Source organism: Perissodus microlepis, chromosome 5, assembly GCF_051167445.1.
Source record: "Perissodus microlepis isolate ML-2025 ecotype Zambia chromosome 5, ASM5116744v1, whole genome shotgun sequence".
In the NCBI taxonomy this organism is placed as follows: Eukaryota; Metazoa; Chordata; class Actinopteri; order Cichliformes; family Cichlidae; genus Perissodus; species Perissodus microlepis.
Window position 1 is genome coordinate 26,725,307 of NC_140465.1, and position 26,236 is coordinate 26,751,542.

The following is a 26,236-nucleotide window of genomic DNA, read 5'->3' on the forward strand; positions in this document are numbered from 1 at the left end:
GCCAACTTAAGGCTTTCTGATTAACCCTCTGGGGTTGACGGACCCAGAGTCTCCATTTCAACTTGGGTTGAATGTGCGGACTTCAAACTATATACCAGTTTTTAAATTGTGTTGATAGGCCACGTAAAACCGATGTTTTTTTTCTGAATAAAACAGTGGCGTTTACTCCGGGAAGAAATGGTTAAAACAGTTTTCTAAGGGGAGTGCTAGCAAACACGCTTTGCTTGTGAGTGAAAAAAGAAAAAACACTCCTTCCCTATTGGTGGAAAAATGTACCATGTCGACCAATCAAAAAAATGATATTGCAACATGTGGCATTTGGTTGTTTGGGAAGAGGGGGAAGTTTTAGGAGTGACCGGTGAGAGAGAGAGAGATTTGTGACGTTTAACGTGTTTGGAGTCTCAAGTTAGTGTGTTGTCTTGTGTAGTTAGTGTGTAGTGTAGTCGTTGTTTTGTTTTGTGGGTCAGTTCTACTAGTGAATGTCACAGTTGCTGCAAAAAAGCCACCAAAGGCAGATTGCAGTGTAAATGCTGAGTGACACACCTGCTGTCAGACCTGCAGGTTTATCCCTGTGCTGTTCTCATCTGTCTTATAGTGGACACAAACTATTTTTTGGAGTTGCATAAATAATTTGTGTGCCTTCTTATTTGATGCAGAACACTTGATTGTTCTCTAAATAGTTTTAAATTGTTATATAAAAAACGTCTGAGCCTTGGCTGCATTTTTAAGTAAATAGTACCATATAACTTTGTTGTTTGCAAAGCTTGTGCATATTTTTTTTTTTTTTAAATGTACAATTTCTATTTGCATTACAAGTTATGAAAATGATTCGTTAAACATGCTTGTGGTTTTTACAGTCTAAAATATCACTTTCTACTCGTATTTTAAATTTTGTCTGAATTTAGATAAATTGTGCTGATACAGTTTGTCAAAATGAGAAAATAACAGATTGGCAAGATGAACAGTTTTTAAAGGTGAAATATAGAGGCCAAATCAAAAGTAGTCAAAAACGGCCAATTATACCCTGGACTCCAGAGGGTTAGAGGCTAAAAGCAAAGTTGTCACCAAGTACTGTTTATATTTGTGTGTATTGCTGCAGCTTTTTTGAGTATTAACTTGGTGCCTTTGGGTGAAATAATGGTAATATGAGGGAGCGATCCATATGGTCACAAAGAATAGCCACTTGTTTCTGTGCTACCAAAGTTCCCCGGCTTTCATTCAAAATGTGTTTATCGTCAGCACCTACACATTAAACTACTTAAACATTATAAATGTCTTCAAGCTCACACTGAGGCCTGTGGGGCACTATCAGGCACTGAGACAGTAGACACATTTATGTGTTTTTGTATATGAATATTTCATACTTTAAGGTAGGGGTGGGCGATATAAACGATATACGATAGAAACGATATAAAGTTGGTCAACAATAGAGTGGTATAGTCATAATCTCTATCGCGATAGCGCATGTTGATGATGTCATCAAGCTGCGCCTGTTTTAGTCGAAAGCATCGCAGTGGCTACAACCATTATCATCTGCAAATTATGCCAACAGTCATAGCAAAGAGATGAAGCACTTTTGAAATATGGGGAAAGCCAAAAACTCCGCTTCCTCCACTTCCGTAACATTGATACATTAATGTTGAATTCTCTTGCAGCTGTTCTATTCCCATGTTGTTGCAGTATATTAATAACTAACCTTGTATTGTGGATGAATGATCTCAGTTGTTCTCCTGACTGAAGTTTGCCCCGTGTATAGCATCCTGCTATGCGTTTGCATTTGTCCCTAACCACCAGAATCCCTCACGTTAACTTTTATCAAGTGGAAAAAAAGTTGGCGTTCATCCTCCAGCTTCACTGTGCTAATGTTATGCTAACATAGCTGTGTCGCTAGCAATCACGTAGCACAACATTATATACCAGGTAGTCCAACTTCAGTAACCCTGCAAACGTCACTGCTGTTTAGTTTTCTGTCTTCATTTATATCGGAAGTGGTAGCAGAGCTGTACGTTTTAATTAGTTTCAAAAATCTCTCAGTCAGAACATGGTATGTCATGTTTAGGTGGAAACTAGCGAGCTAACTTCCTGCTAACTTCTAACTCCGTTAAATTTAATAACTTCTGTTTTCATGGATGCTTGGATGTTAAACTTAATTGTTACACCTGGTAAAGCAGCAACGCTGATGATTTTTATTAAAGATTAAAGAATTTAGACCGTTTTTAACTCTCAGTGTTTGTTTGACTTTGGGACCTGAAGCAGATTGAGTTTTGGACCCAGATTATAGTGATGGGATTTCCGGCTCTTTTTATAGAACCGGCTCTTTCGGCTCGGCTCTTCAGCTTGTTTTGTTGCTTTAATTTATTATTAACAATAATATAAAATTATGCACAAAAGGAATTACTAATGTAAAAAAAAGTGGTTTTATTTATATATGTTTATATATAAATAAATGTGGTGGCCTAGAGACAAAGCACGTACAAACTCCAAAACACTTTTTTAGCTTTAACTGAACTTCCAAAACAGAGCTACCTAGATCACTTAAATTACACAATTGAAAGCATATGTGTATGGTTTGTGTATTTATACACAAGCACTCATATATATTCAAATAATTTAAAAAAAAAGTTCATTAACCTGTTACTACCACAAACCAAATCCGGTTGTTGGTACTTGCTAGCATCCTGGAGCACTTCTGTTGTGTTTGTACGTGTTTTGGAGTTTGTACGTGTTTTGGAGTTTGTACGTGTTTTGGAGTTTGTACGTGCTTTGTCTCTAGGGGCCACCGTAAATATACTTTTATTTATTCACTCCACATAAAATGTAATAAATCATGTAATACAAAAACCAACTAGTCACAGTTCAACTTTTAACTATTTAAATTTTCAGTTTTTTACTTTTAAACAAATTTAAAATGAAACAACACAAAACACTGCAAACCACAACACAATTAAATATAAATTACAATATGAAAACAAAAAGAACATGCATATTCTCTGTCATGTTAAACAGGAGATGAATATCTCTAACAAGTTGATTTGTTCACATTTTCACATCTTAATTTTTAAGTGAAATGTGCATTTTGAGTTTATACACTATGTATATAAGGTGACCGTTTCCTTTTGCAGTATTTTTGTATGGTGCGTTTTTCTATGTCTTAACTAAAGGGGAACAAAGGTGTTTAAGTTCACCTAGGATGATTTGTCTTAATTTTTACATGGTCTTACTGAGGTGATGTGAATTGAAACATGCGCTCTTTTTTTCTTTTTGGCGGGGAGGTAGGGATGTGCTGGAAAAGTTTGAAAGGGGACCTTGAAAGTGCTTAAAAAGTGCTTAAATTTGACCCTGAAAAAGGCGTATGAACCCTGTAATTAGGTGGTACACAATCCGGTCTTTAAGTGATGACGTGATGAATCCTGCTTCTAGGCCCAAACTACTCTGGGGTTTAATAACGCTGTTGTGTATTTAACTTGTTTTAATGCTTTGTATCTTGTTCTATTCAATCTCAACAAGCCCCTAAAAGCAGTCAGTGATCACTGTCAGTCTCTCTCGATTTCTATTACCGCCATTCATTTTAAAGCTGAGTTTTTAAACCCTTAAGATGTAACTACAGGATAACCCATGCAGCAGTATATTAATGACTAACCTCATGTTGTGGATGGATTATCTCAGTTGTTCTTCCGACTGAAGTTTGGTCCGTTTACAGAACCCTGCCATGCGATTGCATTTGTCCCTAACCTTCGGGAACCCCCACGTTAACTTTTATTGAGTGGTTAGCGTTCATCCTCCAACTTCACTGTTTATGCAAAGCTGTACATTTTCAATTTGTCTCGGAAATCCCTCAGTCAGAACATGGCGTATTATATTTAGATGGAAACTAGCAAGCTAACTCGCTGCTAACTTCTAACTCCGTTAAATTTCATAAATTCGTTTTTCATGGTTGCCTGGATGTTAAACTTAATTATTACATCTGGTAGAGGAGTAACGCTCATCATTTTATTACAGATGAAAGGATTTAGACAGTTTTTAACTCTCAGTGATGCGCTTTTTAATAATACTGTCAGTGGTCCAGGGTATTGACAAAACATCACTAGAGACCTGTAAGATAATGGAATCAATATTTGTTCCATTTATAGTTTATATAATGTGAGATCGCACTGAGCTTTCCTTATTCATCCGCACAGGGCCTTGGTGGTGGTAGTCTGAAATAACTGCCTGAGTTACCAAGACAACTTCTGGGTTGAAAAGATTTGCTAGTTAGGACTTTGACTTTTATTCAGGATGTTAGTTTCTTCCAGCTGGAGACGTAGTAGAAACCATCAGCAGTGGTTGTGGAACTCCTATAGACTCGTTAAACCCAGTACCCCAAAAAGCTGACTTTCATAAGTATGAAATCTCTCTTCAGATTGCCTTGTTGAAAGTTATGTTAGCGATTGTGGTTAACCCATAAGAAATCTAATGCTGGTATTGATTTTAAAAAAGTGGTGACAGACCAAATAAGTTTTTCATAGCATTTAAGCAACATTGTCACACATTCCTGAGTGCATCTTGAGTTACAGCTGGTGTATAGGTGACTTACAATGCAAGGCATATAAGCTAATTTGAATTCACTAAGACTCAAGATTTCTTGTTACAGGACTATGGGATTATAGTTCTCTGGCTTTTCTGTGTTGTGCAACCTGGATAAATATGTTTTAACAAACAGTCTAGTAATGTTGAAAAAAAAAAAACTAGTAAAGGATTAATAGTTCTTTCACCTTTTGATGTTTAAGCAAAATTTCTACCAGTTGTTATTTGATGGATCTATAAAATATTTAGGTGCTTTCCAAAACCTTTCATGTTAGTGAGCTGCACAGAGTTAAAATTTTGTCTGGAAATATTTGGACAGAGTATTACCAAGCATTGAGTTGTCTTCTTTGTAATTATACTTCTTCTACTTTAACTGTTCTCAGTTTCCTATTTTGTTTTGTTTTAGGTTTTTTGTTTTAAGGCATACTTTGTCCGGTTGCTTCAATAATTGGTAGTGACCCATGCCATTGTGTGCTTCAGATCATGAGCCAATAGTTTGAATCTTGTAGTGAGTCTTATGCATTTTCTCCAAAGGTCCTCCATTCATGACAGACTTGGATGACGAATAATATGTTGTTTGTGTTCTTTCAATAAGTCTTATGTCCGCTTCCTGTGGCAGATTTCCTTTTCTAAGCTTCAGTTCCTCTCATGCTCAAGGCTGCCTACCTATGAATATCTGTTGTCTCGTACTAGGGCTGGGTTTGAAAACGATGTGCTCGGAGTTCGGTGTTTTTTGCTGGCTCTAGTGAGCCTTGAACCCCGGTTAGCTATCGAGCTGGTGGGGTAATGGACGTCTCTGAAAACATCACAGCACTTTTGCAAATATGTGATGCCTTGACAAACCGTATTTGAAGTTTACAAAGCTATAATCTCGTCTGAAAATATGTTGGAAGTTTATTTTGTGATCCAGAAAGAGTAATAAGAGTAAAACTTATAAAAACTAAGTAGCTGCCGCAATTGTTGGAAACTGGAATTGGCTGAGCCGCGCTATGAATTCTGGGATAGGGTTGGGCCACGAAGGAAACACCAACCCACCCTTCAAATCTGGGGAAAAGGAGGACGCATTTGGAGAAGTCTTCACATTTGGACAGTCTTCGTTGCGTCAATATAACATAATCGGCCTACAAATGCAACCTCCAAAGGATGCAGTCCCTGAATTTGGACACAGCTACGATACCGGAAACAGCTTCTTCTTCTTTGGCGTTTAACGGCAGCTAGCATCCTTGTACATGCAGTGCTGCCATCTTTTGTTTCAGTCCGTTATTACACTCTTAGAATATACTACGACCGTGGCTCAGGGGGTTGGGAAGCGCATCTGTAACTGGAAGGTCGCCGGTTCGATCCCCGGGCTCTCTGTCCTGGTCGTTGTGTCCTTGGGCAAGACACTTTACTTTACTGGTGTTGGCCAGAGGGGCCGATGGCGCGATATGGCAGCCTCGCTTCTGTCAGTCTGCCCCAGGGCAGCTGTGGCTACAACCATAGCTTGCCTCCACCAGTGTGTGAATGCGAGAGTGAATGAATAATGGCATTGTAAAGTGCTTTGGGTGCCTTGAAAAGCGCTATATAAATCCAATCTATTATTATTATTATTATTATTATTATTATTATTATTATTATTATTATTATTATTATTATTATTACTTATTCCTGCGTCTTTCAGGATCTTACAAAGCTTCAAACGACCCGTCGAATATTAAATTTGTCTTTTTGATAGTCGACGTTATTGTGACTAGTCAACTAATCGTGGCATTCCTCTTACCATAGCAAATTTAAATAATGACCCAGGAAACTTATGAATTTGAAAATAATCAAATGTATTTTTAACAGGACCATCAAAATAAAATGAAATAAATCAAGATATTAGGTAATACAAAATTAAGTGCTAGTAGTATTTTAAGCCAAATAATTATGTGCAGATAGAAAACTAAAACTGGTTTCCGTCCAAAAGTTCACATAAAGCTTAAAAAAAAAAAAACACAACAAAAAAAAAAAATCCAGTCCAAAATAACAAGTTAACAAAGCTTACAGATGATTCAGTTCATGAATTTGTTCACGATTGAAGTGGACATACTCTGAAGTTGGGCTTGATCTTATCTTTGAAATGATATTCCCAGCTGCTGATAACCATTCTAAGATTGTTCTCTGTTATGACTTCAGCTATTTGAGAGTTGCGTGAGCCTCTTTTCGGGAAAAACTCATCTATATGCCCGTACTTAATACTAGTAAGGCAGAATTGCCAAGCAACTTGATTGGGTTTAGGTCAGGCGACTTTGGAAGCACCCCATCACATTCCTTCTTGGTCAAATTGCCCTTACACAACCTGGAGGTGTGTTTGCTGTCATTTTGAAAAATAAATGGTGGTCCAACTAAACCCAAACCGATTGGGATGGCATGTCGCTGCAGGATGCTGTGGTAGCCACGCTAGTTTAGTGTACCTTCAATTTTGAATCACTCCCCAACAGTGTTACCAGCAAAGCACCCCCTTTGGTTGGGTGGAACCAGAGATCTCAAATTTGGACTCATCAGACCCAAGCATAGATTTCCACTGGTCTAATATCCATTGCTTGGGTTTCTTGGCCCAAACAAATCTCTTCTGCTTGTTGCTTTTTGTTACAAGTGGTTTCTTAGCAGCTATTTGACCGTAAAGGCCTGATTCGTGCAGTCTCCTCTGAACAATTGATGTAGAGATGTGTCTGCTGCTAGAACTCTGTGTGGCACTTATCTGTGCTCTAATCTTGGGTGCTGTTAACTTCAGATTTCTGAGGCTGGTGACTTAGATTATTTTTATCCTCAGCAGCAGAGGTGACTCGTCGTTAATAAATGCTAAAAAGAGACCAAGAAAGGGGTGTTGATGTGTCAGGCAGGAAGTGTTCAGTGATCTTGCCTGGAAAAAAACATGTATTTCAGTTCAAGTCAACCCCTTATTATTATTATTATTATTATTATTATTATTATTGGAGGGGTTATAGTTTGGTTTTCGTTCCCCTGAAATTCTGAGAATGGGTTGGGGTCCTCCATCCTAATGTACAAAAGGCTTGAAATTCAAATTTCAAAATTGGAGGACACATCAAAAGGCTGACTTCTCTGACTGAAGATTTGTTGTGTATCTTTTATCATTCCTCTCAATTCAAACAAATTGTATTTTATATGGTGCTAAATAACCACAGCAGTTGCCTCAGCGTTCTCTATATTGTAAGGTAGAGACCATAAAAGGGTCTTCAGTTGCAGTACTGCTGTAATGTCTACTGTGTGTGAGTGAGAGAGGGTAGTTTTCACCAAATCTATCAATTCCTGATTGTTAATGTCCTCTTGAGCACTTCGCCCAGGCTGAGCTACCTGAGGCTTTGTGGTAGCCTTTGTCACCATGTTTAGACTCATGCTCCTTCAAAAGTGCAACAAACTGTCTGGGGTTCAGTTCCATGGCTTTGATGAAGCTAACTGTTTTAGTTAGTTAATTAAAATGTTGTTGACATAACTTTAGCACCGACTTACAGAACACCTCCCGCTTATAATGCAAAAATACCAGTTACAGTTTTTTCACCAAATTAAACCATTCAGGTGTGGAAACACATCTTTATCACCTCCTAGGCAGTACCAAGCAGAATGATTGACAGCAGATAAGTGTTGAGTGATGTCTTAAGTTCTTACAGCACAGAAGAAAAATCTGCATACTTTAAATCTACTGCTGCTGCAGTATTGTTTGAATAATACTCATAATTTTGGTATGCAGCATGAACTTGGATGCGATCTGGCTGCTTTGTCTTTGAGTGTCTGCTCTGGCGCATCAAATGAAGCACTTCTTGTTCACTGGTTAACTGGCCAATCCCGGACGTTTGTATCGGCCTGCTTAGCTTTACTGCTCTATAACCACACAGCTGCATCTGCTGCTTGCAGCTGCATTTTCACTCTGAATGAAACCTGCAAGTGAAACGGCATCAACCAAATAGGCAACCAGTCCTTTCATTTGGTAGTAGTCTGTGTTCCAGTTCTAGTAATCTCACAGTCTACTAAAGCACATCCAGGGTGTGCTTAGATCGTGTATTAGATTCCTCTTCTTCTTCCTTTGTTTTGTGGTTTTTTGTTTTTTTTTTGTTGTTGTTTCTGGTAGAGGTTTGATTTTTTTGTGAGTTGGGCTTGGTTATATATTTAGGGTATATTTTGTCTCCGATGTAACTTTGATTTGGAAACTAAGATTTGGAAAATGCTTAGAAATATCAAGCTCTGCTTTATAACTTAACATCTTAATCTTTAAGTTCACTGTTCACTATTTTTCCACAAGAGATAACTGTTGGAATTGGTTTAAATACTAGTATTGGAGCAAAACGTACGGGGGGGGGCGGCGGCACAATTTTGGTATTTTGAAGACAAAGCTCATCAAATGTCTGTCACAATTCTGTTTGAAACTTGGTGGCTTTCCATTCAAGTTAATGGTCTTTTTACTCTGCCAAAAATGAAACCTAAAGCCAGTAGTGGTTAAATATGAAAATGTCTGTTTAGCATTTGGGGGGGCATTCTAGGTTAAAAAGACAAAGGGTTTTGTGTATGTGCGGCAGTGTTTGAGATCACTACCTCTGCCCCTGCCACACATCATGTGATCACTCAGCTGAACACTCAAATAGTCTAGGTCCTCAGAGAAACAAAGTAAGTTTCAGGGGACTTGCAGCCAACTGAAGCATTTCAAGTCAATCGCTCTGGTGTTGAACCATTGAGATAGAACTGGAGAAAGTTACATAATACCCGAGTTTAAAGGCATTTTAGCACTTTTAGTAATGCACCCTGCAGTTTTAAAAAAATAATGTGTTTTTTGTTTTGTTTTTTTATGTTTTGCTTTTTTTGTCAACTAATTTAAGAGTTTCTCATGTAGCTAAAAACTTAAGTCATTGCAGTTGGTTGATGACCTTTGCTACATGTTGTTACTGTTTACTGTCTCTATAGAGATCGACAGACCACGTGACTTTCGCGCGTTGCATTGTAGGTACGAGTGGCAGCAAAATCAAAACACTGCATCAAGCGCTTGCATTTCCAGCACTGGTAACCATTAATTCTGCGGTTTTAATCCATACTTGCATTTTATTTGCCCCAGAAACAGTTATGTACAAAACGAAGGAGAACACGGCAGGACCGTACAAAGACTTGACGAAAAGGCAAAAAAAAAAGGCAAGAGGAAAAAATCAAAGGAGTGAAACAGTTAGACCCATACGAGCATACAGAGTGGACTAAAGATGCGTGGTGCACAACTTTCATCACGCACATATTTATAATTATATGATCCCGAGCGTGAGTGCATACACTAACAAAATGTTTAGTAACTTCAGATCCCTGCAACAAGCCCAGGTCCAGTTTACTTTGGTGATTCACAGCTGTTGTTAAATTTTTTTCCCTTTATCTCCTGTACAGGCCAACGCAATCGATTTGTCGTTTCAGGTTGTGGTATTACACAACATTTTCAGGTCTAATAGAAATAAAATAAGTGTTTCGTAACTCATTCAATTTATTGTCTTTATTTATAACTGCCATTATTGTTTCATTCTATTATAGAATCTTACAAGAAAGAAGCAAAATTGTATTCCATCATGCTTTATTAGCTGCTTTGTTGAAAAACAAATCAACAATGCAAATAAAATAATAAAATAAATAACCATATCAAAACAACATACTCTCAAACAGTTATTCATCACTTGATTGCTTCAGTACAACACTTGGGCACATATATGCGTGACTTTTCGTGGCTGTTTTGATATCGTTCTCTCTCTTAACCGATCAAATCTCGCTGTGGTAGCAGCTTTAAACTCTGTATGACCCAGGTTGATAGAGGGTGCTCAGTCTGGATCGCATTCCAGCATTTTGTAGGCTGGTTTTCCTACAAAACACAACAAACATTAGCCTGCAAAGCCACAGTTAACAAAGCAGCATAGTGCAACAAATTCAATTCAAATCAATATAAGACTTATTTGTAACCTACATCAACAATTATGTTATGATAAATTACATAATAACGACAACAAAAGACTGACCTTTGTGGAAATGCTTGGAGCAGACTAACATGTGAGCTGGAGTGTGCTGGAACGTTATATTTGGTCTTCGAATGGCTGCAATCCAGGCCATCCTTCGGCTCTTTGTTACTTCGGAAACAAGGCTTGAACATTTTTTCTTCCACGACAGACTCCGATGAAAATCTCTTTACCCGTCGGCTTCCCGTGGCTGTCATGCGACCGGCTATTGCGGTTAATAACACAACAGCTTCTTGCCATTCTTTGTTTCTTTTTTATCGCTGTGTGACTGTTTTCTTGTGAAAGCCTGCGTGCGCTAGTACCACTTGCCACTTGTACCTACAATCCTTTGCGGTTTTGACGTTACATTTTCGATCTTTATAGGGTATTGTGGTGGGGGTGGGGTAATGCATGAAAAAAACATTGTGGACCCCCAAAAGCTACTTAGTTTTTAATATTACTCTTTCTGGGTCACAAAATAAACTTTAAACATATTTTCATGCGAGAATGTAGCTGTGTAAACTTCAAATATCTGCTCAATATATCAAGACGCCACATATTTGCAAAAGTGCTGTGACGTTTTCGGAGACATCTGTTACCCCACTAGCTCGATAGCTGACCGGGAGGTCAAGGCTCACTAGAGCCAGGGAGAACAGCGAACTCCGAGCACCCCCCCGGTCGTTTACTACTCAGGTTAAACATGTTATATAAGTCACTTAGATAACTTAAAAATGTTATTGTTTGGCTTTTTTTCAGTGTTTTATTTGTTCCTGAGTAAATCGGTTTGCCTGAGATTAAAGTTAGTTTTCACACAGCTGAATAAACGTCAAACAGAAAACTGATTAAACAGAAAACTGATTAAACAGAAGTGTGAAATAGTAGAGAATTTACTCCAGTGTACTGTTATATTGTAGGGAGCAAAGAGCAGATGGCTGAGTTTATTAAACTCCACCGAAACCATCTGCAGATTTGATTAAAAGTTTAATAAACTATAATCTTGTCTTTATTTTTAGTTAGCACATACCTTAAAGACTTAATGGTAATGATAAACAGGTAATGACACCCAGGTAATGATAGTTATATAAGAGCAGATGTATGCTGGTGCAATAAGCTGTACATTTTACATCCAATGGATGCAAGTTGACTAATAGCAAAAATAATCAGTGACTAGTCAGCTGTCAAAATAATCGTTTGTGGCAGCCCTACTGTTCAGTGTAAGTAAGAGAAAGTTATACTAGCTCGTTGAGCTGGAAGGGGGTCTAGAAGAACACCTGAAGAAGATTTTAGATTTTTGCAGCCCATAACGTTACATAAATGCGTTTTTTGGAATATATGACTTTTTAAAGTTAGTGAGTCTTTGTTACGTGTTACTTCAAAAATCTTTTAATTTTTTGGGTTTCACATACTCAACCACAACTGACATCTTTTATTTATTATAGTGTTGGTGAATAAGATTATTTTTTTGCTCCATATCATTCCTCACTGGGTGGCACCACAATTTTTCTATTCTGTATACAGGAAAAACATTGATGTTGTCATCAGTGCAATGAATTCTGTAATAAGTATGACAAATAAGGGTTTTTCCTGGCTCAGGATGGCCCTTTGGTTAGTGACTGTGCACATCAGACTATTAAGCATGCCCTGTGGTGTATTTTTTGACAAATCTTTTGCATTGTGTCCATCATCAGCGACTACACACAAGTGCTACATGATAAATTACAGTGATATGCTTCATCCTTGGCAAAGCTAAAGGAAATACTCATTGTCAATATTATATTGCAGTCCAGGGTGAAAATAAACTATACAACTGTACTTAAAATCACTCCAAAGATGCTCAGAACTGCCACAAAAGGCCGGAATCACCAATGAAAGGCTCAGAAAATGAGACTAAGAACCCACGCTGAAAATTTAAAAAAATCTTTGCAGATGTATAAAATTTAGCAAAAACAGAAATACTGTATTTTCCATTGCCAGTGTTTTTTTTTTTTGCACCTATAAGTGTTATTAGTAACCTTTTAGAAAGTGTTGTTAGCATGCAACAGTTTGCATATCAAAGTACAGATAAGCTTAAGCAAAACTGAAGCTGATGTTAAGGTGAGGTTGATAAACACAGTTGGCAATTTGGTAGGACTTTTTTCAGTGAAACAAGGTCTCATGTGTTTAACCTAGATGAGTAACTACCATGTAGCAAGCAGTGGCAAGTCAGAGCTGTAGAGCTGACTATTAAAGAAAGAAAATGGGCTGGTGTTTGATTCAGCATGCAGCAGTCATTATTCCAGTAGCCTTGTTAGACCACAGTTTGCAGTACCAAAACACATAAAATTGCTCTCAAGCTGATGGTAAATCACACATTTCTGGAATGTGGGTATAAATTTAGTCACTTGGAAGCAAATGGTTACAGAGGCTGACAGCCTTTAGCTGTGTTCTTTAAGGTTTTAATCACTAGGTGCCGATAAAAGTGACATAATTTGTGTTACTTCCACTGTACACCTACAAAAGAAGCCCAAACAGTATTTTGAATTATCGTGATAATTATTTTGAATTTTAAATCCTATTCTTCTATTTTATCTACCTAACAAAGAAAGAAGGACAAAAGACAAATTGTAGAAGAGAATTGGAGATGAATAATAACTAATTAAAAAATGGAGAGTCACAGGACAGCCAGTAGCCTAGGCTTTGCAGTGTCATTAGGGGAGAATTCAGAGTTACCTGAACCAGTGCTAACTACATGCTTTATGGAAAGGGGAAGTTTTAAGCCTAATGTCTTCATGCTTGCTCAATCATCCAGGTAAGGATATATTAAAAAAAAGTTGAATCTGTTCATCTGGATGTAGTGTTTTCAGTGGAGAAGCATTTCGTCTCTCATCCAAGTAACTTCTTCTTCATTCTAGTAACTTGACTGAAGACAAAGTGACTCCCACTGAAAGAAGTGCTCTCTTGGGGTGATATGATACTATGAGGACTTTCAGATAAGATGGGACCTGATTATTCAAAACCTTGGATGAGTTAAGAAGGATTTCTTGATTCTATTATGGATTTAACAGGGAGCCAATAAAGAGATGTCGGTATCGGAGAAATATGATCGCTTGATGGTCCCTCTCAGTGCTCTTACTGCTGGCCAAGGTAATACCATCCAGAATAAGAATCGGACACAAACATTTTTGGCCAAGAATAATGACTTAAGTTTTTTGTGAATTTAAAAAAATAACTTACATTAAAAATTTATAAGTCATCCAGGTTTTTATGTTTTAACGACATACTGGGAGTTTAACTAATTGGTGTGTGTCGTCTGGGTTCATGGATAGATAAAGCTGCAAGTCGTCTGCATAGTAATAAAATATATGCCATGCCTTCTGATAACACTGCCAAAGGGAAGTGTTACATCGATCCCGGTGAAGACCAGTGTGGAATTTAATTAGCCTTATGTATTTTAAAAAAGGAGGAAAAAAAAGACTTATTTGAGATCATTAGATCAATATCATTCAAAACAGTGAAGTACCTTTAAATACCTACAGCACAGAGCGGAGTCCACTCTGAGGCTATGAGATCATTTAAGCTTCACTATGGTGAGATCTACTGCCAGCTTGAAGGCCTGTGGTACGCACTGGATTAATATAAAGAGGTTGAGCATACGTAAGCTTGAAGCATTAATTAATAGTAGGACGTCTTTGAGCAGTCTCAAAGGAATGGGGTCTAAAAGGCACGTCAATTGTTTGGAGGAAGTAATTGCTGAAGTAACTACTGAAGTTAACTCAAAGAGAAACCTGCAGTTGTTATATTTTTCCAGTGATGAATAGTAAGACTTTTGCAGTGTAGTAGCAGTTCAGGGTTGAAATGGCACATTAGCATGAGAGAGCAGATGTTTCTCTGCTAGACAAATGTACTGCGCTGTTGAGAGCTGTTGCATGAAGAAAGAATGATTTCCTGTCTTAGTGGCAGCGGGAAGTGAAACCACTTTCTTTAACACTTCAAGCACTCACTCTTCATTAAACAAGTGTTCAATTCAATTTTATTTATATAAAATTATATGAAATCATGTTTTTAATCTTGTATCATAATTTTTGGTTGAAATGATTAAATTACACCACCTCAGCTGATAAACACATTTAAAGTTCCCAGTTTAAGGAGCCAGGTGGAAACTATTACATGGCATGACCCATATACACCATTTGGTCTCATTGCTATAGAATAGCAGTGTCTAGTTCTTTTCAGACAACACAATGTACAAGTATAGCAGTATTTCTACGAACTGGGTGTGTTCACAGAAATATGTTGTTTCTGACTAACTTTTTTGCTATGTAGTGATGCAGATAAATTGTTTGGCCATTTCACATCTTGAAATATTGTAAACCTTTATTTATTCGTATTAGTTTTTTTTTTTTTTTTTTTTTTTTTTGTCTTTATGCCCTGATTTCCAAAGTGCATAACGAGGCTTGATCTGAAGAGGTATAAAGGTGGTAAGGTGGCTCTGAAGGTTGATATTGTCTAATAACAAGCCAGCTCTCAATATTTGCTGTTCCAGCTATATAGGGATGTCTGATTACACTGCTGCTGTCAGTAAACTGACTTCTCCCTCAAGCATTAATCTGCCTATTAAAAGTCTCCAGCCCATGTGTTCGCAGCTGCAGCAGTACATACTGATGTTAACATTTTATGTTCAGGCGGCTCTTATCAAAACATCTCACTGTGAGCTCAGCTGCAGGAGTCCGAAGGTCACAGCATCCAGGCCCAGGAGATAGCACAATGGTAGATGACTTCCCATGCGTGGACAGTACAGAATCTAAAACATGTACAGATGATAAAGACGATGCAGCATTTGCAGTTCTTGTAGTCAGTTTGCCCCAGTTTGAGACTGGGAAAAAAAACGGTGTGAGAACCAGCAAGATGAATTGTAAAGTGCCCAGGGTTGTTCTCGCTCCTCAAAATCAGGCAAATGCTGCAAAACTGATCAGACAGCATATGATTAGTTTTGCAAATGATGAATAAAGTCAAAATTATTTAACAAAATAATAACAATTTAACAAACCAAATTTGGCATTGTCCGAACTAACTGACCTAATTGTATTTACACAGACTTGGATTATTAATTCAGTGGTACTAGAAGTTCCCAAATTTCTTTAAACTCGTTTGCTGTCAGTGATCATGTTTATATGTAGCAGCAACCTCTCACAATAAAATGGAGATGTCGAGATGTTGAAGATCTAAAATGTATGGTATAAATATTTATTTTAAAGCCTGACATTGCTTTTACATGATGGCTAAACCTTCAATCTTTTAATGGTGCCAGTAATAAGTTTTACAGACCATTTATAGGGATTTAATGTAATTGTAATGGAAACACAGAGACGAGCATAATTTTAATTTTGGCAGTATTGCGCAGAGAAAAGAGAGCTCTACATACTTGTTTGATGGGCAAGCTAACGTATATTTTCTGGTCAAAAATGATGTGGAGTAGGACTTGAGGCATTGATCTGTCTGTATCGGTTATAATTCTTGAATCATTGTTTTCTGCAATTTGTTTTGACCAAATGTGGTAATTTTTTCTCCTGACAGAATTCAAGTCATGGCTTATGAGGCACAATGTTCCACGGTCGGCCGGCCATTGGCGTTTGCTAATGAAGAGCGGAGGGCTGTTCATTCCTGGTCCCGGATCTCATCAGCAGGACATAATGTCCTCCTAGATGCTTTAAAGATTCTCAGCCCAATGTCCCGTGACCTTTCAAGCACTGAGGACCTTGTCGCCTTCCTGCAGGAGCTAAGTGAGGAGGGTCACAAGCCCACCGTGCTTCGCAGCAAGGATGTGTATGACTACCGGTCGTGCACAAGCCAACCCCTGACTGAGGACATGCTGAGACCACCAAACAGGAATGTCAAACCCACAGCTAAGAGGCGGAGGAGAAGGCCTCTGACCAAGAAGAGGGAAGTTCACCCATCCTGGAACACCTCTGAGAGGAGCAACCCCAGGATTCAAGGCATTCGCCCTCCAGAACCATTGGTGGACCATCGCATCATTGTTTGTAGCAGGACACCCAGTCGGATTGTGGCAAATTCAAATGTGGACATGCAGCCGTGCCTCAGACTGACCAGTATTGAAGGTCTATCTGGCTTCCACACAGCCAGACTCCAAATCCACACTACTCCACACTCATCCTCTGAGGTGGCCTCTAGTGGCTTTTTACAGCAACAGTACCCGCCAGCGATTTCAGGAATACCTTCTCAGCCTTCTCAGAACGGTGGCGGGGCACCCACCAAAGCTGTGGCCTTGTTCAGCCAGAAGACTCTGTCCTGCCCTATCCGACTAGATGGTGCTCTAATTGGAGACTCTGCACCGGTTTTGTATGCTAATGGTCGGGCATTCCCACAGACTGACACAGAGCTGACCAGCAACGGCTGGAGGAGCAATGGGCTCCATAGAGACATTCATGGCCCCAAGGATCTGAACAACCCAACTCGGCAGAGAAATAGTTGGAAGGACAAGAAAAGTTTTAGAGGGAAAGTGATAAAGGTAGATGACTCTCGGTCTGTGGAAGAGGCCTGCAGAAAAGCGCAGAAGATTCTACAGGTCAACCTTTCCCCAGTGATTCAGATCCAACCTCTCAACCATGTGCTGAGAGGCTTCAGATACCAGAACAAGTGACAATTCCTGTTTCTTTTAGCAGATTTTAGTGTTTTACAGTAGCCTCCACCGGGAGGTATCCGGTGTTGAAGATGGACAAGATGTTGGTCTGTTTGTGGAACTGCTGGTTCCTGATGGAGACATCTGGGATTTAAAGGCATTTGAAGTTAGGTGGTGTTTTCCTAGCAGGCTGGGAAATTACTATTGGCCAAATGCTGGTACATTTTCACTGTTGATGTTTGTTTATGCTACGCAACACTTCAACCAAACATCCTTCTTTGCTTTGAGTTGTTTGGGACATAAGTGAGCTTGTACCAGAATCAGCACCTTTAACGGTGTAGAGTATTTAAACTCATTTGAAGTAGAGCGCCATTTTTTTTTTTTTTTTTATAAAGGTTGTTTCGTCTTTCTTTTTTGTTTCCAACTTGCTATGTCTCTCTGCAACACCACTGGAAAGAAGGAAAAAAGTGAAGCTAGTGCTGGGACAACCACCGCTGTTTAATTTCTATAAATAAACTAAATTAAAGGAGGGGAATTGTGTCTTCCTTCTGTGAAGTTTTTGTTTCTGCTGGAAATCAGGAAGGTGTTCTGTGCATGAGTACAGCATTGAACCAAACATTTAAAACTAGAGTCAATCACAAAGTGTTCCTTAGGTTTAGAGAATCAGTAAACAAAAATAAAATGACCATTAAATAATCTTTGTCTTAAAATGACAAAATATGAATTGGTTGAAGAAAATGAGTATGGAAGAGTTCTCAGGTCTTGTTATCAGTCTTTTTGAAGGTACCGGTTATGGTGATATCCAGGTTCACAGTTCAAAATAATAAAAATAATTGAGTTATTTATTACACTGAGCATTTGTGCACTATCTGAAACCAGCCAGTTTACCTAGATGGTTTGTAAGCCATCTTTCTTCTGATTGGCTGCCCTTCACATAGTTGGCAAAACTATTACCCACTTACATCTAACTTACTGTGATAACAGCCAAAGCTGGGTTGGAGATGGCCTTATAAGGACATCCTCTCTCACTTACATCACACAAAGCCAAGAGTAGAATCATCTTGGTGCACTGGGATTAAATAAAGGGATTTTTTTTTTTTTTAAATGTTTGATCAGGTTAAATTGAGCATGTAATGGTGTAAACCTATGATAGCAAATGAGAAAAAGCATAATTCCACACAGATTTCTGATAGTAAAAAAAAAAATTCAAGCTTAAATCTCAATATTTTCTCATGTTTTCTAAATTTAAAACCCAGGTTATACAACCTGATTTATAATTTTTAATAATTTCATTTCCTCTACTTCATAGTGCGTGGCTCTGGTTTATACCCATGAGTTAAAACTATTTCACATGAGGGGAAAAAAAGAAAAAATATCCAATGCATGTACTCAGGATCAGCTGCTGCTCCAGTTTCCTGTTTTCCAGTACCTAACAGGCAGAAAACAGAGAGGAGTCCTGAAGGAACACATTTGTTTGACTGAGTTGGAGACATTTGTGGTGGAATCTGTTTACTTGAGTGGCAGGGCAGTTTGTTTCCTGTCCAGTGTTACAGCAAGTTTGATCTACTACCAGAACTCATGTTCTGTATTTTGTTGAGCTGAATTTGCCCAATTAATGTTTTTTTTTTTTTTTTTTTTTTTTTTGTTTGTTTGGTTTTTTTTTTAAACTTCCCAGCTTTGATTTGAGTGATGTCGCCCACCTTCTGACTAAACAAAATGCACTTTGACAGTGTGCCAGTGCTTTACTGTCACCTGTTCCTGACACGGAAGTCTTTAATGTTCTTTTCCGCTGCTTCATTTAGAAGATATCTGAAAATCTGATTTCTTTTAACTCCACACTGGTTTCCTCTACAGGTGCTAATCTTCCAAAGGTGGTGCTGAACAAAAAGATTAGCGCAAAATAGTTTCTCGTCTTCTTAGTCAACTTGATGCATTTAAGAGCAGGAACTTCCTGTTGAGGGACTGATAGTTCGTCTGCCGGTTGGGATGAGCACGCCAAACCGCCTTTTGTGCTTTCCAAAGGGTTTCTACTGTGAGCAAGTAAGGAATCTGTTTTCATGTTAGTTGTGACAAACATCTGTATTTCCCTCCAGAAATCCACATTCCACTAGACAAATATTGTTGCGTGCCAACTTAAAAAAAAAAAAAAAAAAAAAAAAAATCAGTTTGATATACATAAAAGATCTTAAAGTCAGTCTCCATAGATTTTCTGAAGCTTTTAGTGAACGCAAGACCATTAAATGAAGCTCTAAATCCAGAAAATGTAACTTAAATTCCACTGTCTGCCTGTACAATCCCAAGAAAATAGACAAATTTAATCTCCAGCTCAGTAAATAATGCCAGTCTTTGGAAATGCCAGTCTTTGGAAATGCCAGTCTTTTCCAAAACACTGATGTTCAAATGCTGTTTTCTTATGTGGGATCTGTAGCAGAAAGAACACATTAAATTTGATGATTGATCTAGAAATATGTAATTTAGGTTACAAAGTAAGATTGATGAATTGGAAACATCCCCACGTTTGAACTGAGACCACATCTGCTGTTTTGCGTCTGTCTTTGCAGATTACCCACATCTGTCCTGGTGAACTTTTTTGTTCTGGGAGTCTCAGTTTTGTTGTACCCCCTCGCAATTGGTCTGTCTTGCTCATGCCCTTTTCTAGATCTGCTTTCTGTTAGTCTTGTTTGTGCAACACTTGTATAATATTGTATTTCCTACATGAACTTTGAAAAAATGTTTTTGTTCAATAAAACTGATCTGAAATGTATCTGTACAGTCTCTTTTATCCACCTGTAGGTCCACTAACGCAGGTACACTGTGATCAGACATTTCCTGTATATTTATCTAGTAACCCTAACTCAAATCTTGTGGTGTTAAAACATTTTGCTGTGAGGGGGAAAAAAAATCAAAACCTCTAATGGTTGAGCCACAACATTTAATTAATGATATCCATGTGTTTCTATGAATTTTTCCATTTTTCTGCTGCTTATGTGGGGGCAAGTTGTGGGTGCAGCAGTCTTAAGCAGACAAGCTCAGACATCCCTCTCCTCAGGGATATTGAGGCTTTCCCAGCTGAGGGAATCTCTCTCCAGCATAATCAAGCTCCTTACACTATCTCTAATTAAGAGCCAGGTAGATTTTTAGAGGAAAGTAATTTCTGCTATCTCATTCATTTGGTCAGTAACTAGAACTTGCAGTCAGGATGGGAGGAAGGTAGAAATATTGACTGGCTGGTAAATCGACAGCTTCACCTAAACATTGATGCAGCGTCAGAATAAAGAAAATTCTGTACAGCACTGTTGTAAAAGTGATAGCTCAGTCTCCTGCTTCACTTTTCCTTCATTCATAATCAAGACCTCCAAATACTCAGAACTCATCATCTGGGGAAGCAGCGCCTCCCTGATCTCAAGTGGGCTCTTCACCTTTTCTGGCCAATAATAATGGCCTTGAATTGGAGGTGCCAATTTTCTGTCCCACCGCTTGGAATTCTGCCTCAAACTTGATGTCACCACCTAAAGCCAACAGAAACAGATCATCTGCAAAAAGCAAACAACACCGTGAGGCCACCAAAACAAAAGATTTCTGCAATCTGGCTACATCTGGAAAATCTCCATAAATATTCTGAGCAGAACTGGTGACAAAGGACAACCATGGTGGAGTAAAACACCCACCGGAAATGGGTCAGTCATTAATGGCAATATGGACCAAGCTCTGAGTGTACAGGGACCAAAATGGCCCACAACCCTATACTCCCCTACAGGATCCCCTCAAGGACATACTTGATTGGCCAACTTTTTAATGCAATTGGGGTTACTGCAATAGAACAATGTTGACAATAATTGTGATATTTAAAAGTGTAACATTTCCTTATACTTTGAGTGGAATTCATTTACCAAAAACAAGAGTTCACATTAAACCATTTAAAATTATATTTATTAATGGTACTGGAATTAATAACTAATAACTTGGATATTTATTGAATGTTTGATTCTATAACAACCATAAACGTAATACTTAATTCCTGCTCTTTTAGTAACCTAACTTGTAGACATATTTTTTTTTAATTTATATAATGCCAACAAATATAATCTCTAGGCAATTTTTATTATAAAAAAAATTACAAAGGAAAACCTAATATGGGGGAGTACTTTGTGACAACTGGGGAAAAACAAAATTCCTTATTGACATTCTGGATAACCAGAACCAGGGAGGGCAGCCATCTGCTACTACTAATTGGGTTGAGGAAAGACAAAACAACACTTACCAGGGTCAGCAGGGGAGCTGGCTCCAGGGAGGGGGTACTTTGCTCCCCAATCCTTCCCTCCCCATCCCCAACTGCCTCCCTATTCCTGCACCATTACACCACCACACATGCAGGGCCTTGAGGTGCAGGTGTGTCACTGAGGTGCAGGGGAGGCATTCCTTCTCCGTCTCCTTTTGGCCACCTGTGCCTCAATTTTATTCTACAACCCAGACACCCACATTACTTAGACTCTCATAACGGATACATATAGGGTCTTGGGGTGAGCACACTAAACGGCGTCCAGAGGACGGTCTGTTTATTCAACCTCATCTCTGGTGCTGGTGACCACCTCTTAATTTTAAATACATGTAGAAATTGAGGGTTCTTGGGAGGGGCCATGCTGACACTGCTGTTATAGGGCTGTTATGGTTGACACATCTCTACAATGTTGTGTGGAGATCAGAGGCGGTACCTCTGGACTGGTAGACCGGGGTGGTGATTCCCATCTTTAAGAAAAGAGGCCAGAGGGTGTGTTCCAACTATAGGGGGATCACACTCCTCAGCCTCCCTGGGAAAGTCTATACCAGGGTGCTGGAAAGGAGTGTCCGTCTGTTAGTCGAACCTCGGATACAGGAGAAACAATGCGGTTTTTGTCCTGGTTCTGGAACACTGGACCAGCTCTTTATCTTCTCAAGGATACTTGAGGATGCATGGAAGTTTGCCCAACCAGTCTACATGTGTTTTGTGGATTTAGAGAAGGCTTTTGACCGTGTCCCTCAGAGTGTCCTGTGGGAGGTGCTTTGGGAGTATGGGGTGTCTTGCCCATTGCTACGGACCATTTGATCCTTAAACAACCGATGCTGATGGGCTCCACCAGGGCTGCCCTTTGTCACCAATTCTGTTTGTAATTCTTATAGACAGAATTTCTTGCGCCACTTGGCTCAGTCTTGGGTGATCTCAAATCTCATCTCTGCTTTTCTCAGATGATGTGAGAAAAGCTTCATATCAGGCTTCATCGGGTGATGGCCTCCAGCTCACACTAGAGCGGTTTGCAGCTGAGTGTGAAACAGTAGGAATGAGAATCAGCACCTCCAAATCTGAGTCCATGGTCCCCAGCCAGAAAACGGTGGAGTGCCCACTCCGGGTCAGGGACGAATTCCTGCCCCAAGTGGAGGAATTTAGGTATCTCAGGGTCTTGTTCATGATTGACTGAGGGAGCGGGAGATCAACAGACAGATTGGTGTTGCAGCTGCAATGGCTGCAATGATGCAGACGCTGTACCGGTCTGTCGTGGTGAAGATAGAGCTGAGTGTAAAAGTGAAGCTCTCAGTTTACTGGTTGATCTACGTTCCTACCCTCACCTATGGTCACGAGCTATGGGTAGTGACCGAAAGAATGAGATTGTGGATACAAGCAGCAGAAATGAGCTTCCTCCGAGGGGTGGCTGGCCTCTCCCTTAGAGATATAGGATGAGAAGTTTGCCCATCTGGGTGGGGCTCAGAATAGAGCCTCTGCTACTCCACATTGAAAGGAGCCAGTTGAGGTGGTTTGACCATTTGATAATGATGCCTTCTGGCTGCCACCTGAGTGAGGTGTTCCGGGCATGTCCCACCAAGAGGAGGCCCCAGTGTAGACCCAGGACACGCTAGAAAGATTGTATCTCTCGGCTAGCTTAGGAACGCCTTGGTGTTCCCCTGGACAAGCTGGAGGTGGCTGGGGAGAGGGAGGTCTGGGTTTCTCTGCTTAGGCTGCTGCGCCCACGACTTGGCCCGATAATCGAAATAAGACGGATGCTTTATAGATGGATGGATGTTGACATTGTTTTCATGTACCATTGGGATCCAGTTAGACCATCTCTTGCAAAGCAAGAATAGATATGATCATTAAGGTTAAATGTACAGTACATTGGCAAAAATATTCGCTCATGCATCCAAATCATTAAATTCAAGTGTTCCAACCACTTCCATCAGCACAAGTGTATCAAGCACCTAGTATGCAGAGTACATCTGCAAACATCTGTGAAAGAATGGGTCGCTCTCAAGAGCTCAATGAATTTCAGCATGGTACTGAGATAGACTGCCACCTGTGCAGCATGTCCAGTTGTGAAATGTCCTCACTACTAAATGCTCCACCGTCAACCAATAGTGGTGTAAGAACAAAGTGGAAGTGATTGAGAATAAAGCAATTTAGCCATGAAATGGTAGGCCATGTAAAACCACAGAGTGGATCAACTTCATGTGGCCTTCAGATTAGATCAAGAGGTCTAACCCAGTCTGTAGAGCGCTTTAGATTGTACAGCAGAGGAAATGTGTTATCTGGAATGACAAATCATGTTTTTCCATCTGGGTTTGGCAGTTGGCAGGAGAAAAGTACTTGTTAACTGTATTGTCCTAATGTAAAGTTTAGTGGAGGGAATTTATGGTATGGGGTTGTTTTACAGTAGTTGGGCTTACCCCTTAGTAAAGTGAAAGGAATTCTTAATGCTTCAGCATACCGAGACATTTTGGACAATTTCATGCTCCCAGTTTGGGGACAGCCCCTTCCAGTTCCAACATGACAGCGCACCAGTGCACAAAGCAAGGCCCATAAAGATAAGGATGAGTGAGTTTGGTGTGGAAGAACTTTCCTGACCTCACCAGACCTTTGGGATGAATTAGAGCAGAAACTGCGAGCCAGGCCTTCTCATACAGCATCGGTGTCTGACCTCACGAATGTACTTCTGGAAGAATGGTCACAAAAACCCATGAACACATAAACACACCCCTAAACCTTTTACAAACTGAGCCACGAAATGGAAAGCCTTCACTGGAGAGTTGAAGTTGTTATAGCTGCAAAGGGTGGACTGACATTATATTAAACTCTATGGATTAAGAATGGAATGACACTCAAGTTTATATTAGGGAATACTTTTGGCAATATAATGAACACTGACCTCATTAATTAAACTTTGGCCAAGTTTAATATGAGACCACTGTAACTACACACACCCACAGGAAAATTAGTAAAACCATAAAAGATTTTTCTTTTTTAAAGAGGAGCTGATCAGTAAGGCATATGGGTGGGTTTTTACCTTTTTCAGGGCCCAACAGAAAGCACAAAGCATGAACTCCATGGGGGCTTACAGGTGGAGCAGCATCCGATTTCTCAGACTCCCAGGGGATGAAGTCTCCACTCCTCGGGAACAATCACAGATTTCAATGCTGTGAGCTGCTTTGAAACAGCAGGTAAAGTGATCAATGGACTCCTACTGTTTTTAAAACCGACTGAAGATAACACTGTTTAAAAAACAAAACAAAAAAAAAAACACACAATCTTATCAAAAACTAACAGACAGAATTTGTTCTTCCATCTAAATAAACAAGCCACCTAATCAAAACACCTTTTAAACTAAAGATTTGTTTGAAGCAAATTTTCACTTATATAGGTTAATGAGATATGAAAAGCTTGCTCTATTCAAATATATAAATTCGGGTTTTGACCGTTTGAAAGGAAAATGATCCAAGTTACTTTTGTCCTCAGTGATGTACCCCATTGTTTTGTGACGTTGTGCCTTAAAGTCTCAACTGGAATATTTCAGCCACACCCATCTTTGTTTACTTTCCTTCCTTGGGTCAAAGATTATCTGAGCATTAGGGTTAGTAGTTGATTGATGTATTCATGCTGCAAACACAGTAAGAACGTCAGCAATCACAGGCTGTTGGACTGAGTGTGGCTGGTTGCAAATTTTTAATTACCCGACCTGAACAGTTGGGTTGGTTTACGCCATACAGCTGCTTCCCTTCACCATTTGAAATAATGCAGGATTAAAACACTCAAATTGCTCATCTTAAAGTCATCATAGTAACTATGTCCATATTTTATACTCAATACCAAAATCAGAAAAAAAATACCCAATGCTCAATTGCACTTTCATTGGGTTTTGAATGAAGTTTAGAACTGAACATGTCACCCATTTTCTAAGTAAACACATTTTTAAAGTTGCTATTGATGAGAAATTCACACCAGATTGTATTAACAAATTTTGTACTCTTCATCAAATCAGCAAAGAAGCACAGAAAAGAAGGTCAGACACCAACTGGGAAGAATCCGAAGGACAAACGGAACAATTGTCATCCCTTGTGTAGTAGGTTTATCAGAGAAACTCGGGAGAGTCTTTTCCAAGCATGACATCCCATTGTACCTCAGACCCAACCATACACAAAAACTGGATCATCCTAAAGACAAAACTCTCAATCACAAACTTAACAGCTTAGTTTATGCTGTACAGTGCAGCAAGTAATGCTTAGACATCTACATTGGTTAGACCAAAGACTTCATAAATGCATGGCACAACATAGAAAAGCGATCTCGATAGGTCAAGACTCAGGTGTACATCTGCATCAAAGGACAATGGCATCCTCGAAAGAGTGAGCAAATATTCACATTTTGGACCAAGAAGACTGTTGGTTTAAAAAAAAGGAGTGAAAGAATCTATGTCCACTGTGAACAACCATCCTTGAACAGAGATGGTGGCTTATGACACCAACTGTCTGCCATCTATAATCCAGTTGTGAAATCCCTTCCCAGACGCCTTAATGCCTACTCACATCTGGGGTCATTTGATCCCAGTAAGTCACATGATAAGGTGGGGCAAGGGCTCACAATGGGTTCACCTGAAACCTTGGCTGATTGTGCCCACACCCGTTTTCACACTTTGGCGTTAGTTTAGGCAGAGGATCAACAGAGGTCCACGACCCTCTTAGGGACGCTCTGGGACTCTCCACCAATTGCTCTTGGAATTGAAGAAACTTCTTGGATGAGAGGTGAAACGTCTTCAAGAAACTTAAA

The 26,236-nt window shown here is 39.3% G+C and overlaps 1 protein-coding gene across 1 annotated transcript in view; it reads left to right on the forward strand.

The window, feature by feature from the left end:
* ccdc71 (coiled-coil domain containing 71) overlaps positions 1–19,933 on the forward strand; it is a 23,022-nt gene extending 3,089 nt beyond the window's left edge. Inside the window, exon 2 of the mRNA XM_084929093.1 lies at positions 16,107–19,933. Within this exon, the coding sequence (XP_084785219.1) occupies positions 16,117–17,190 (1,074 nt within the window). The 5' untranslated portion in view covers positions 16,107–16,116 and the 3' untranslated portion in view covers positions 17,191–19,933. The remainder of the gene's footprint in view (positions 1–16,106) is intronic.
* Positions 19,934–26,236: the final 6,303 nt, after the last annotated feature.